Source organism: Meriones unguiculatus, chromosome 7, assembly GCF_030254825.1.
Source record: "Meriones unguiculatus strain TT.TT164.6M chromosome 7, Bangor_MerUng_6.1, whole genome shotgun sequence".
NCBI lineage: Eukaryota > Metazoa > Chordata > Mammalia > Rodentia > Muridae > Meriones > Meriones unguiculatus.
Genome location: NC_083355.1, coordinates 91,295,047 through 91,309,692, shown reverse-complemented (window position 1 = coordinate 91,309,692; position 14,646 = coordinate 91,295,047). Strand labels below are relative to the sequence as shown.

At 41.0% G+C, this 14,646-nt stretch overlaps 1 protein-coding gene across 4 annotated transcripts in view; it reads right to left on the bottom strand.

Annotated features, from left to right (window-relative positions):
• Nucleotides 1-1,292: 1,292 nt before the first annotated feature.
• Nucleotides 1,293-14,646, bottom strand: part of Znf410 (zinc finger protein 410) — a 29,965-nt gene continuing 16,611 nt past the window's right edge. For 2 of the 4 annotated variants that reach the window (XM_021634153.2, XM_060387849.1), the window contains exons 8-12: nucleotides 14,053-14,142; nucleotides 9,163-9,288; nucleotides 8,073-8,213; nucleotides 6,680-6,807; nucleotides 1,293-2,052 (exon numbers count right to left, since the gene is read on the bottom strand). In XM_021634153.2, coding sequence (XP_021489828.1) covers nucleotides 2,014-2,052; nucleotides 6,680-6,807; nucleotides 8,073-8,213; nucleotides 9,163-9,288; nucleotides 14,053-14,142 — 524 coding nt within the window. In that variant the 3' untranslated portion in view covers nucleotides 1,293-2,013. Of the gene's footprint in view, nucleotides 2,053-6,676; nucleotides 6,808-7,609; nucleotides 7,812-8,072; nucleotides 8,214-9,162; nucleotides 9,289-14,052; nucleotides 14,143-14,646 lie in introns of those variants that run through there. The other 2 variants (XM_021634154.2, XR_009593030.1) reach the window with 2 other exon arrangements.

Below are 14,646 nucleotides of genomic sequence, written 5' to 3'. Positions count from 1 at the left end.
TTTTCTTAGACTTAAGACATTGTATTTTAGTGATGGGTCTGATACTCTGATAACAGACATTTAGATTTACCAATTCTTTCATTTGCTTGCTTTTTACTTTTACAGGGTTTCTCCATGTAACCCTCGCTGTCCTGGAACTCTATGTAGACCAGGCTGGCCTGAAACTCAAGAGATCTGCCTGCCTCTGCCTCCTGATAGCTGGGATTACAGGCATGCACCACCACCTGGCCATACCCAACTATTATCCACATTTTTAGTGCTAAGATTAAAGGTGTGTGCCACCACCGACAGCTTAGGTTTGCCAGTTCTAAACAGAAACCATCAGTCTTGCGCTTTCTAAGGCTCCTCAGTTCAGTTTTACCTATATGGTATCCTAAAAGTAAATTAGCAGCCTATCTTTTAAAATTATGTGTATGTGTGTGTGTATGTCACGGGAGTATGTGCATAAACACAGGTACCCAGAGGGTACCCAGAAGAGATTGTATCCCTTGAAGCTGATGTTACAGGGTGCTGTGAGCTGAACGGGAACCCCCTGGAAGAGCAGCAAGTGCTCTTAACTAAGCTATCTCTAACCCAAAGAGTATGTTTTTCCTTTCTTTCTTTTTGTATGTAGCCTTGCCTGGTCTAGAACTCCCTATGTAAATCAGACTGGCATCAAATGTTTCCAGATATCTGTCCTCTGAATGCTGGAGTATCACCACACCTGACTCATCAGTGTCCTCTTTATTTTAAGCCAGTGTCTCACTGTGTAACCCTGGCTACCCTAGAACAAACTTCTAAGTGCTCTGCCTGCCTCTGCCTCTGAGTGCTGACATTAAAGGCATGAGCTACTATCCTATTCCCAACCCCCTTTCTCTTTCCTTTTCAGTACTCTATCCCAAAGAGAAAGACTGGATTATTTTTTTGACCTCTTCTCTAAGAACCCATCTGTCACCAAGCGGTGCATGCCTTTAATCCCAGCACTCAGGAGGCAGGGGTCAGCCTGGTCTAGCAGAGTTCCAGGACAGCCAAGGCTACACAGGGAAACCAAACAAAATAATAAAACAAAAACCCCGTATCTGTCTAAACCAGCAGTTCTCAACCAGAGAGTCACACATCAAATATTCTGCACATCAGATATTTATATTCTGATTTGTAACAGTAACAAACTTACAGCTATGAAGTAGCAATGAAAATAAGTTTATAGATAGGGTAAGTTTATAAATAGGGGTCAGCACAACAGGGAGAACTATTTTGAAGGGTCACAGCATTAGGAAGGTTGAGAACCACTGCTCTAAAACAAGAAACAAAGAGCTGATTGGATTGTTTTATTTATTTAAAAGGAAAACTGAAACTCTAGATCGTGTGGATTTTAACTTAAAAAAAAAAAACAAATAAACAAAAACCCCTTATAACATGCTATTTTAAGTCCCATAAACAAAACAAAAATGACCATGTACAGATGTACAGGATAAGTTGGTACCTCAGCCTGGGCCAAGGGGAGATTCAAGTAATTTAATTTTTACAGCCCAATGGCTGAGAGTCTTACTCAGGTTGCTAAAGGGAGAATGCAATGCCACAGTGTAATTGGCATCCCTCCCTTCTTCAAAGCAACAAGGCATCTTGAAAACTCAATGTCCTGGTGAAGTTCTGTGGTTGGAAGTAGGACATCATTCAACCATATGAAAAGACAGCTGGGTCTAAGATGAAAACTCTTCAAAGGAAAACCTCAACAGTCACAATGAAAATCTTCAGCCAACACATAATTAAACTTGCTTCTGGGAAAAGTCTACCCCAAAATGTTGCACTGAAAAGAGGCAGCTACAGGTGTCCAGCCTATAGTCACTGCCTCATTCTCTGTCTGGATCAGATGGAGATTGATGAGAAGCTCTCAGGCATCCCTCTTCTCTACCAGGGAAGATGAACAGGGGTGAAGCAAGGTTGTCCTTCAGATTCATTTCAGGTCTGGCAGAATATGAGCCTTTTGGATGTGTTCCCATCACGCACTCTGGGATCCTCCAGGATTTAGCACACTCAGGTTTGTCTTCCAGTTAAGTCTCCTTCGTTTAGTAACTATAGAATAAAAAACATACAGACTAGGTTATGGATCAATTACAAAAGCAAACCAGCTAACACTAAATGAAAAGGTTAAGAGAGGAGTCTGAGGAATGCACTGAGAAATTCAGCAAAGGATATCTGGTTAAAAGTCATGAGTAACTGATAAACAGAATTTATGTCTAATCGGGTTTTTGAGGGGGTTGGTTTCTGGTTTTATTTTTTGTTTTTTTTTTTTTTGGGGGGGGCTTTATTTTGTTTTTGAGACAGGGTTTCTCTGTGTAGCCTTAGCTGTCTTGGACTCTCTTCATAGTCCAGGCTGGCCTTGAATTTACAGAGATCCTGCTTTTCCTCCCGAGTGCTGGGATTAAAGGTGTGGGCCACCATGCCTGGCTCCCACATTAACTATAGCAATAAAATGACCTGAATCCATAGTCATAACAATTGTGTTCATACATACCAGCCAATGACAGAAGAATCAACACAGAGGGAAATCAGTAGTAGTAGAACCAAAAGTCAATGTCAATCCCAAGCACAGATAAGCAGGGAAAGGAGCTGTTTCTATTACAAGTCCTGAAGCAGGAACCCACTAATTAGAGCTCCAGGGTTTCCCTGGGCCCTTTCCTTCAGTGAAGGATGGGTCTGAAGGACTTCTAGAGTGCTGCAGCAAACACTGATATTCCACTCTATACTGTTGAAAGGTTTTGAATAGTAATTGATGAAATCCGTTTCCATCTTGTGTGTATGAATATATGAGATCCAGATGTTTTTGAGACAAGGGCTTTTGCTGGACTGAAACTCAGATTTTGTTGATGTTAGCTTGTTGATGTTAGCTGGCCAACGTGTATCACATATTACCCATCTCTACCTCCCTAGCCCAGGATTACAAGGCACGTACTGCCAAACCCAGAATTTTCTTACCACTCACAAATGCTGGGATTTGTGTCACCATGCCTGCATTTTTGACAAGGGTTCTGGGGAGCCAACTCAAGTCCTCATGCTTGTATGACAAGCACTTAAGCAAATGAGTTCTCTCTCCAGTCCCACTAGAAAGCAGGCAGAGCATGCCAGTAAGCAACATTCCTCCCGGGTCTCTGCTTCAGTTTCTGATTCTAGGTTCCTGCCCTGGTTTTCCTCCATGACGGACCTATAAGTTGTAATAAATCTTCCCTTCCCTAAGTTGCTTTTGGTCACAGCAACAGAGAAACAAACTAATGTGTTAACCAAATGCAATAATACATGGGCCTTGTTTCAATTCTGGGTCAACTTAGACAACCAAAAACATTTTTGAGGAGCCAAAAATACTAAATATTAGAGGATAACAAATTACTACTAAATTTGTCAGGTATAGCAATAGTTATTTCTTACATCCTTATCTTTTAAGAGGTTTACTCTAAAAAATTACACATAAGTCTATAGTGCCTTAAAATATTCTGGTACAAACAGTAAGAGAAAAGACATAAAAAAAAAACCAAAAACAAACAAACAAACAAACAAACAGTGTAACATTAAGTTACTGAGGGACTGGAAAAATGACTCAGCAGTTAAGAACACTTGCTGCTCTTGCAGAAAACCTGAATTTGGTTCCCAGCAACTACACAGTGGTTCACAGCCACCAATAACTCCAGTTCCAAGCGGCCTAAAGCCCTCTCTAGCCTTCTGGAGAACCAGGCATGCATGGGGTACACATACATATATGCAGTCAAAAACAGAGATGTAAAATAAAAATTGTTCAAGTTGCGTGAAAGGTACATGGGTTTTCATACTAATGCCCCCTCAACAGACTCTCTAAAAGCTATTTCCATAAGATGAATTTTAAAAACAGAAAAATGAACAAAAGCAAAAAATAGAGGGGGCAGTTGCATTAGTGAGACAGAAATGACTGGTTCCAAAACAAACTACAAAAGTAACTTGGAACCAATGATCCCAACAGTCGATTGTTCAATACAAAATAAAAAAGTCACAACAAATATATTTAACATAGAAGGTAGAGCCATTTGGATGATATAAATAACTTACTGAGGCATAATGATTATACTGAAAGGAAAGAGGCAAAGGGAGAGATTGTAAAACAAACAAAGCCAGCAGGGCACACACCTTTGATTCTGGCACTAGGGGGCAGAGGCAGGATTATCTCTGTGTCTTTTAGGCCAGCCTGAGTTCCAGGACAGCCAGGGCTACATAGAGAAACCTTATCTTGAAAAGCAAAACCAAAACAGAACAACAACAACAACAAAAACTGGAGGAATCTTTGCAGAAAGCTTATCCATATGCAATGAACTCATGAAAGTCATGTAGTCCCAAGACACAAGACCAAGGCCTGACTGTTTTTCCTTACGTTTTCTGGGTGAGAGCCAAGATCAGTTGGAAATAGGCAACAAGCAATTGAACACAGTCCTTTAGCTCTGATCGTTCTGCCTGTCAGCTCATGACTATAGCAGAATAAATGACACCTTTTCTTTTTCTGTTTTTTTGAACAGGGCAAGTTTCAGATAAAAATATTTGACCCTTTTTTTTTCCTTAGGTGTTTCTGTTGTTGTTTAAGACAGGGTCTCATTATGTAGCCTTGGCTGGCCTGGCACTCATCATGTAGACTAGGCTGGACTCAAACTCAGAGATCTGCCTGTCTCTGCCTTCCAAATGCTGGTATGAAAGGTGTATGCTATCACAACTGGCCCAATTTGACTTTTTTTGTAGGGAAAGGCTCACTTTGTAGTCCAGGCTATCCCAGAACTCACTCTGTAGTACTAAGCTGGCCTCCAACACAGAACTCTTCAGGTCTCAGTGGTGAGATTACAGGCTCGTATCAACATGCCTGGCTCAAAGAATTGTTTTTGTTTGTAGACTTTTGTGGTTTTTTTTTTCCAGCAGGGTTTTTCTGTGTAGCCTTGGCTGCCTTGGATTAGATTTGTAGACCAGGCTGGCCTTGAACTCACAGAAATCTACCTGCTTTTACATTCCTGAGTGCTGGGATTAAAGGCTTGCATAACCACGCTTTCATGGGAGTAGGCGTTGGGACAGGATTTCTCTGGGTATACTAGAACTGGCTCTGTAGATCAGGTTGGCCTCACAAAGATGTGCCTGCCTCTAGGATTAGAGGTATGGCCCACCACTTCCTAGCAAGAACCATTTTGTTTGTTTGTTTGTTTGAATGGATTATGAGCATGTAAATAATATATTCCACTCAACTGATATAACATAACCCTGACTGACCTTTTTGTTGTATGAAACCTAACCCCTCTTCTTTCCAAATATACTGTACACTTCTGCTTCTATGGATGTTCTTTTCTTATTTTCTTATTTATCCGTTTATGTATCACCTATTTATTTTTTGAAACAGGATCTAGCTCTGTAACCTAGGCTGGCCCTGAATGTGTAATCCCCTTATTTCAACTAGGAACACTGAGACTACAGGCTCAAACCAGGACACCAGCCTAATTTCTCCATTTTTAGGGTATCTTTTACCATCTATCTCATTAAAAAAAAAAAAAAAAAAAAAAAAAAAAAAAAAAAAAAAAAAAGGCCTGTTTGTACAGGAACATGTTTATGAATGTGGAGGCCTAAAGTTGATGTCAGATATCTTACTTGATCACTCTCTAATTTATTTATTGAGACAGTATCTCAATAAACCCAGAGCTTCGCAATTCTAGTTAGTCTAGTTAGCCAGATTGCTAACCAGCAAATGCTGGGACTGACAAGTGCCTGACACAACTACCCAGTATTTCCACTGGTGCTTGAGATCTAAATGATGACCTTCAGGTCTGCCTGGCAATAGCCTGGTCCACTGAGCCATCTCTCCATCTCCTCAAAACTTTTTATGTTTTCTTGTGTGTAGGTGTATATAATATATATGAATATTTGTTATGTGTGTGCACATGTATGTACAAACGTGGAGACCAGAAGTTAATGTTGGGTGTCTTTCTCTACCATTTTGTTTTGTTAGATATTTTTGAAACACTTTCTACACTATTTTGTGTGTATGGCATGAGAGTTATTTAGCTCTCTCTTCTCTAGGTCCCAGGAACCCCGCTCAGATTACCAGGCACAGTGGCAAGCAGCCTTACAAGCTCAGTTATCTTGCTGGCATTCCCCACATTGCTTGAGACAGGGTCTCTCACTGAACTTGGAGCTCAGAATTTCATCTCCTAGAACGGCTGGCCAGTGAGTTCTTGGGATCTACCTGTTTCTACCTCCCAAGCACAAGGGTTGCAAGTCTCTGTTACCCACCACGTCTCTCTCTACCACAGGTGCTGGGGCTCTGCTCTACAGTCCTCCAGTCTGCATCATAGTTCCCACCAACCATGTTGCTCCAGCTCCAGGGGATCTGATATCCTCTCTACTGGCCTTTCCCGAATACCTGCAGTCATGAGCATGTACACTTATACTCACATACAGTACACATAGTTAAAAATAAAAATGAACTTTAAACAATGATGTGTAAGAATGCTCAGAATCCTCAGTGTCAGATCAATCTCCCGACTTACAGGAGAATATTTAGACTCCTGTGACAATGGGCTAATGCTTAACTTAAAGGAAAACAAGTTACAGAAAAATGGGGCTGGCAAACTTTTAGACACACTGAACTAGATTCTCGGTTACATTTAAGTCGCCACAGAAACAAAGTGAGGGCAGGAAGCAGCTTTACCTCCTGCGGATTTACCGAAGTTAAGACGGAAACTTCGTAGGACTGCCTCCCTGACTGCATGGTCACCAAGTGGTGTGTCACATCAGGCACTGAAGACAGGGGACGTGAGGATCCTTCGGGAAGCACCTCTGTGAAACAACAGAATGACCTTCAGTGAACAGAGAACCCACGTGGACACCCACTGCTTCATCAAGCCAATCACTGAAGATGCTAAACTCTGTTCCCTGAAAAACTCAACCCATGTTCTTTAACATTTTTCACACAGTGTGTGAAAAATGGCAAACACAGCACAGGGAGGCAGGCCAGAGATCCAGAACCAGCCCTTGAGGTTGTCAATACTGATGTTCTGAATAATATGTACATGTTAAGAACCTGAGCTAATGCTGGCTTCAAAATTCATACTCAGTGTCCCTTTCTCCCTTGATTTGATCTTTAAGACCAGCAAAGTTCTCCATGCAACTTCTCTGTCTTCTCATGTGGTTTGCAGTAGTACTGCTCAGTTCATGTGGACCTGGATAGCACATTTTGGGCCTTGTAAGCTCCACACAGAAGTTGTAAAAATATGATCATTTTTACCTTAAACTGTGAAGGGCAGGAGTGACTAACACACAGGTTCTTACGCTCAGCAGACATTCATCAGTGGGCTTACCATGAAAATCTTTTGGAAATAGTTTTACAGATAAATCAGTTTGTCCTCAAGCAAATCAAAAGTTTTTCTACAGGCTTTGTCACTAGGTCTTCTCTTCCAGACTGTACTGTACCGTATAGTTGGTGTTCAATGTGATTTCATCTGTTTACTCAACCATGTTTCATACATTTGTGCCAGGTTTTAACTTCTTCACTAGACCTTACGGTCCCTCTTGCCTACTTTTGTCTTTCCCATGGTGCTAGGCACACAGTAGGCACTGAACACATGCATACTGACCTCACCTGGTAAGTTTTTCAGAGAAGAGGGCCTGGCCTGTGTAAGCTGGGTGAAATTTCTATACCAGAGGAGCAACTGTTTCCTAGAGAGCCCTTTCTTTTCTCCAGAAGATATGGCTTTTGAAGTATGGAGAAACTGCTTTGTATCTCCTCTGTAAAACCTGGTTATGCTCTGTTTAAATGTTTTAAAAGTTAAGCTCTTCCACAACTGCAACAGGAAAGACAGACACAATTGGGCTAGGATGCTAAGGATTACAAATAATTTTATCTTTAATTTTTCTTATTCTTGTGTTAACATCATATTTAATCATTAGGAAAAATATTCATTTATACACCCCAGATAGTAAATGTAAATACTATTCAATTACATCATCATACAAGAGATAATATTAAAATCTCCATTTCTCTACTCCTTAGCCCCTACTTACAACATGTTTCCCACCAAATAAAGGAGAATGAAAAGTCGTACCATCATCAACTCCAAGGATAGAACTGCTATTTGGTAGATTCAAGGACTCTCCACCAAGGCTGGACTGGGAATTCATAGACACCAAGTTTTTACTGGGAACCGAAGCTTCTTCGAGCAAACTGCTGCCCATTAGTGACTCGGCTGCAAAGAACAGGATACAGAGATACAGCAGTCAAGGCAGGGTCTGGTCCTCATCCCCCTACACAAGGAAGCTGGACACGTCTTTCAGAACTATAAGTTTTTGTCTTGGATATCACCTCCTCCTCCACTCACTTTTAGATAACAAGAATAAATCGAGAAGGGAAGAACCAGTCCTTAGGGTAACTCTATGTGCATGTGACCACCATTGAAGATTAGAGATGAAATGAGAATATTAAGGCATGAAAAAGAAAAAGCGGTTTTATCAATTTTGAAGTAGGGAAAAGGCTCTCAAAACTGTTAAATAAAAAATTAAATCTTTAGTTATAAAGAAATCTTTTATGTCCATGTCCCTTAAAAGCTGAACCACAGATCAGCACTAGTTTGACTTCCAACTCATTAGGGGAACATTTACTTACTTAATAGTTTTGTTTTCTGAGACAGGGTCTCATGTACTTGTTATGTAGCTGAGGCTGGCCTTGAACTGTTCACCTCCCCCCTCTACCTTTCATGGGCTAAGACTAAAGGCCTGTGCCAACACACCTGGCTTTTTTGTCTGTTTCCTAAGATGGGGTGGTGGGCTCTTACTGTGTTGCCTCTCACCTCAGCCTTGCAAGTGGTGTTTAAACCCAGAGTCTTTACATGTTAAGCAAGCAACCTAACCCTGAGCTGCATGCAAAGCCCTTAGTGAAATTATCAATACTAAGTGCTCCGGGATTTACAACTCCTCTCATTTATCAAGTTCCTTTATTGTGAGGGGAGGAATGTGAGCAACAAGAAAATATGTTTTGAAAGTTTGCAGATGACTGCATGTATAGCACTGTTACTATGAGTCCATCAAACAAAACTAAGTCTCTCTACCCAAAACCTAACCAGAAGATTTCCAAAAAGCCCAGGCAAGCCAATGACTTGGCTGCTGAACACAGATCCTCACTACAACCACCCTCCTCACCAGTTTGTTCCTGTTCTTGACTCCCAGGTGTTCCCAGCTGCAAATGATGCTTTCTCATATGCACATTTCTGCTCCCACTCTGAGAGAAGGTCTTCCCACAGACTTGGCACTGATGAGGTTTCTCTCCTGCAAAAGGGACTATGTTAAGAAACAGCAGCCCATACACAATGGAATACCATCAGCAACTAAAAACAAAGAAATCATGAAATTTGCAGGCAAATGGTGGGAACTAGAAAAGATTATCCTGAGTGAGATATCCCAGAAGCAGAGAGACACACATGGTATATACTCACTTATAAGTGGATATTGGACATATAATATAGGATAATCATACTAAAATCTGCACACCTAAGGAAGCTAATCAAGAAGGAGGACCCTGGGTAAGATGTTCAGTCCTCACTCTGAAAGGCAAACAAGACAGATGTTGGAAGAGGGAGAAAACAGGGGATAGGACAGGAGCCAATCACAGAGGACTTCTGAAAGACTATACCCAGTAGGATATCAAAACATATCCTGAGCCTCATAGCCAAACTTTGGGCAGTGTGCAGGGAATCTTATGAAAGAAAGGGGAGATAGAAAGACTTGGAGGGAATAGGAGCTTCACAAGAAGAGCAACAAAACCAAAAAATCTGGGTACAGGGGTCTTTTCTGAGACTGATACTCCAAACAAGGACCATGCATGGAGATAACTTAGAACCCCTTCACAGAAGTAGCCCATGGCAGCTCAGTGTCCAAGAGGTTCCCCAATAATAGGAACAGGGACCTCTCTGACATGAACTCAGGGTTGGCTCTTCGATCACTTCCACCTGAGGAGGGAGCAACCTTACCAGTCCACAGAGGAAGACAAAGAAGCCAGTCCTGATGAGACCTGATAAGCTAGGGCCAGATGGAAAGGGAGGAAGACCTTCCCTATCAGTGGACTGAGGGAGAGGCATTGGAGAAGAGGAGGGAGGGAGGATGGGATTGGGAGGAGGTGGGGGTAGGGGCTATAGCTGGGATACAAAGTGAATAAACTATAAATAAAAATAAAATTAAAAATTAAAAAAAAAAAAGCAAAAACAACAACAAAAAAACCCTGAAAAAAAAGGCAGCCCAGAAGACAGTACACAGTTCTGATGACTAAGAGAAAGCTACTCTTTGGACACAGCCTTCTGTACACGGGGAAGGCAAGAGGTTACCCCAGGAGAACTTAGCACATGCGCTGGCTCCCGGCACTTCTTTCTAGACCAAAGTCCTGCTGGCCTTGCAAAACAGCCTCTTCAATATGATATTATGGCATCTGCAGAAAATATTTACTTTTCCAATAGTGTTCTATCAACCAACAGAATTTATACCTATCTCAAGGATTCATTACAACCCTGGGTTCATAATATCCTACATCCTATTTCTTGTCAAGATTCAAGGTCTTCAACATTCACAAATGATTTTTAACATAAATGATCTGAACTATAATGTCTGTAAGTCCCAAACAGTCACTCACTTACCCAAACACCCACCCTCAGAACAAAGATTAAAACTAATTTGCACAGGCCAACATTCATGCTCACAGGGTAAGAAGCATAAAGGAATGAAATACAGAGTACTTCCCCAGTGAAAGAGCAGCTATTATTCAGTTCTGGCTAGTGTTGCCATGGGTAGATGGAAGCCTTGTTCTACCAGATTTTTTGTTTTTGTTTTTCTAGACAGGGCTTCTTTGTATAATAGCCTTGCCTGGATGTCCTGAACTCCCTTTGTAGACCAGGCTGGCCTCAAACTCACAGGGATCCACCTGCCTCTGTATCCCAAGTGCTGGGATTAAAGGCGTGTGTCACCATGCTCAGCAGATTTTTTTCCCCCCAAGACAGGGTACTCTGTGTAGCTTTAGCTGTCCTGGACTTTGTAGACCAGGCTGGTTGTTTTTTGGTTTTTTTTGTTTGTTTGTTTGGTTGGTTTGTTTTTGTTTTTTCTAAACAGAAGCCAGAACAGGAACTTAAAAATTTCCCAACTTGTAAATACTGGGAGGCAATTTACATCTGGTAAAAGCATTACACAGCAATTTTCATTTTCATTACTGATGAGAATGCAAAAAAAACCCATTACATCCATGGTGGGGAATCTGATGTTACCTAGAAGAACATTACAGATATTTCTGTCCTTCATCTAGGAGTCCCAACTCTCAAAATCTGCCTATAAGTAAAAACAGAAAAATAACCTACACATAGATTATTTATAGCAGGACAATTTAAAATGGCTAATGATTAGAAAAACCCAAATAACTGTTGCACAGAATGACAGAATAAAGTTATGCCTACATTCCTTAGGAAACTAGGGTCAGGAAGGTTAAAAAAATGTTGAAGGCCAACCTGAGCTAAAATAGTGAGTTCTAGGCCACTCTGAACTACAAACTAAAACCTCCATTTCTATTCTTTTATTTACAGACATTTTACTCTATAGGGCCAGCTATCCTGGAACTCAATGTATAGCTCAGGGTAGCTTTCAATTAATGGCAATCCTCCTATATTACCTTCTTTAGTGCTAGACAATAAACAATCTGGCCTCGCCAAAGCCTTATTTTAAAAAAGTCAGTAATAGTCAACGGGCACAGTGGTGCACATCTGTAATTCCAGTACCCAAGGAGGGAGAGTCAGCTGGATCTCTATAAGTTCAAGTCCAGCCCAGTCTACAAAGTAATCCCAGGACAGACAAGGTTACACAGAGAAACCTTGTCTCGAAAAACAAAAACAAAACAAAACAAACAAGCAAAAGAAAAAAAAAAAAAAGAAGAAAGGAAGCATTTTTTTTTAATTTGCTATTTACTTGTGTAAATATCAAATAGCTCCACTTCCTGGAGGAGAGTCCAACATACAGAAAAATTCTAGTTAATGTGAAACAACAGAGCTAAGAAATACTACCAATTAACTATCAGGGGCAAAAACATGGGGGAAAGGTTAAAAGAGAACTTAAAGGTTCATAGCACCTGAACCCACTGATCAAGCCTGACAACCAAACCTTGTGTGGGTCTGGATGGGCCATAAACAAAGCTCACAGTGTGTGTGGTGACTTTTAGAGCTTAGTGCTGTCTTTGGTATCACAGGAAAACAAGCAAGTGCTGGGGAACCACACAGTGTAGAGTTCATGCCGAGCATGTGTGAAGCCCCAGGGTCACTCTCCAGCTCTGGGGGAGAAAGGCAAGAGGAAGCTAACAAACTCAGAGGATGGCACTTCTACAAGACCCCAGTAACTCAGTTCTACAACAAATGTACCAAACAACAGTATAAAAAGATTTAAGTTCAAAAAAGACCCAACAGCCAAAAGCAGGCACTATTAGGCCCAAAGGGACCCCTTATTTAAAAAAACCAACTTCTGGGTTGAGGTTGTAGCTCTCCAATTAAATGCTTGCCTATTATGCAAGAGGCTCTGGGTTCAATTCCCAGCAACACAAAATACATAAAAGACATTTAAATAAATCAACTGAAACCATTTTGGTGATAACTGGATGGAACAGAACATGGACTGAATATAAGATAAAAGCAATAAGTTATTTTTAAATTTAATTAGCATAAGATAATGTCTATTTTTTCTATTCTTGTGTATATTTCACTGTATGTGACACAGTTTTACATAACAAGTACAACACAGCACTCTAGAGCCCAGTAATATACAAGTGGAGTCCACGGCTGCCCCACAGCGACCAGTTCCCACATCTACTTGGAAATTGTCATCATATAAAAACTGGGGCTGCAGAGAGATGGCTCAGAGGTCAAGAGCACTGGCTGCTCTTCCTAAAAGTCCTGAGTTCAATTCCCAGCAGCCACATGGTGGCTCACAACCATCTAGAATGAGATCTGATGCCCTCTTCTGCTGTGCAGGTGTACATGCAGGCAGAACATTGTATACATCATAAATAAATCTTAAAAAAAAAATGCTGGCCATCATATAAAAACTGCTTAGGAACTGGAGCAAAGCTAAATTGGTAGGACACTTGCCTAGCATATAAAAGCCCCCATTTGTAATCCCAACACCTGAGAGATGGCAGCAAGATGATCAGGGGTTCAAGATCATCCTGTGCTACATAAAACCTGTATCAACAAAACAAAAGACAAAATAGCTCCAATACCAAGATCTCAACTATGAAATTCCCAACCCTGACTGACCACACATCACATCTAACTCTCACTGATGGGCTTGCTGTCTTCAGCAAAGGTCTTCTTGCCTCCACCTCCTCAGTGCTCATTTCTCTTTGGGAAGATGGTAAAGTAGGGAAGGGAGACAAATAACACTTTAGATTTTTCTATTAAGCTTACAAAGTCTGGCTGCTGTAGAGTATTTTCAGAAAATTCAAAAGACATTTTTTCAGGGAAGACTGAGTTACCTGCATAGAATGAGCAAATTGACAGAATTTGTAGGGTATTTAAGAATACAAAGCAAAAAGCGGATCACTAGGTCTGTCTTCTACACTGCTGACTACCACGAAGTCCTAATGAGCAAAGGCAGTTTATGCTAGAATGGTACCTGAAGGAGGACTACCAATCCCTTCTCAGAAGGCAGGCATATCACAAGTCTTGATGCCACTGACATTAGCCTTTCCACTTTGCCCTGGATTTTTAAATCATCTCCCAGAAGAATGAAAATGTCAATACAGGATCCACATCATATATAACATATAAAGAGATCCAGGTATCTAAGGTCTCTGTTACTAAGTTCCTCATAAGCATGAAGAGAACAGTAGAACCTAAATGATGAGAAGACCTTTTGAATACAGTTATTAAGGGCCTTTACCTCAAAGTCTTGAGCTTTATTACCCGATTAACAGACAATGGACAGTGCTTCTTTTTACTATACTGCACACCGCCTCCTGCCTCCCAACTCTTGTCTCTTACTGTATTTGAAGTTTACGAATGGCACAGGTACCTGAGTGAACTACCAGATGTTTTCGGAGGCTTGAATACTCAGCAAAGGAACGGCCACATCCCTGGGCTTCACAGAGAAAAGGCTTCTCTCCTGGAGACAGAAAGACAAAAGCTTAGCCTTCTGAAAACTGACCACCTCATGTTTTCATCACTCATCATTTCAACGACTTACTCATTCTGGTTTCCTTAACGTATGCTATATAATTTCAACTGGCTACCCAGCAAATGTTGATGCTCCATATTTTGACATACAGCCCACTAGTGAGCCTTCCTATTTTTCATTCGCATTCCTTTCTTGAGATAAGCACCATTTACTATTTCATTTTTATTTGTTTGGTTGGTTTTTGGTTTTTAGAGCCAGGGTTTCTTTGTGTAGCACTGCCTGTCCTAGATCTAGCTCTGTAGACTAGGCTGCCCTCCAACTCAGAGATCCAGCAGCCTCTGTCTCCCAAGTGCTGGTATTAAAGGTGTGTGCCACCATCGCCAAGTCCATTTACTATTTCAAGAAAGCCGAAAAGAAAACTATTCCATCCCCAACACATTGAAAGGTTATGCCAATTTGGAGAGCATCGAGTCTATAACTACTGTGATTTGA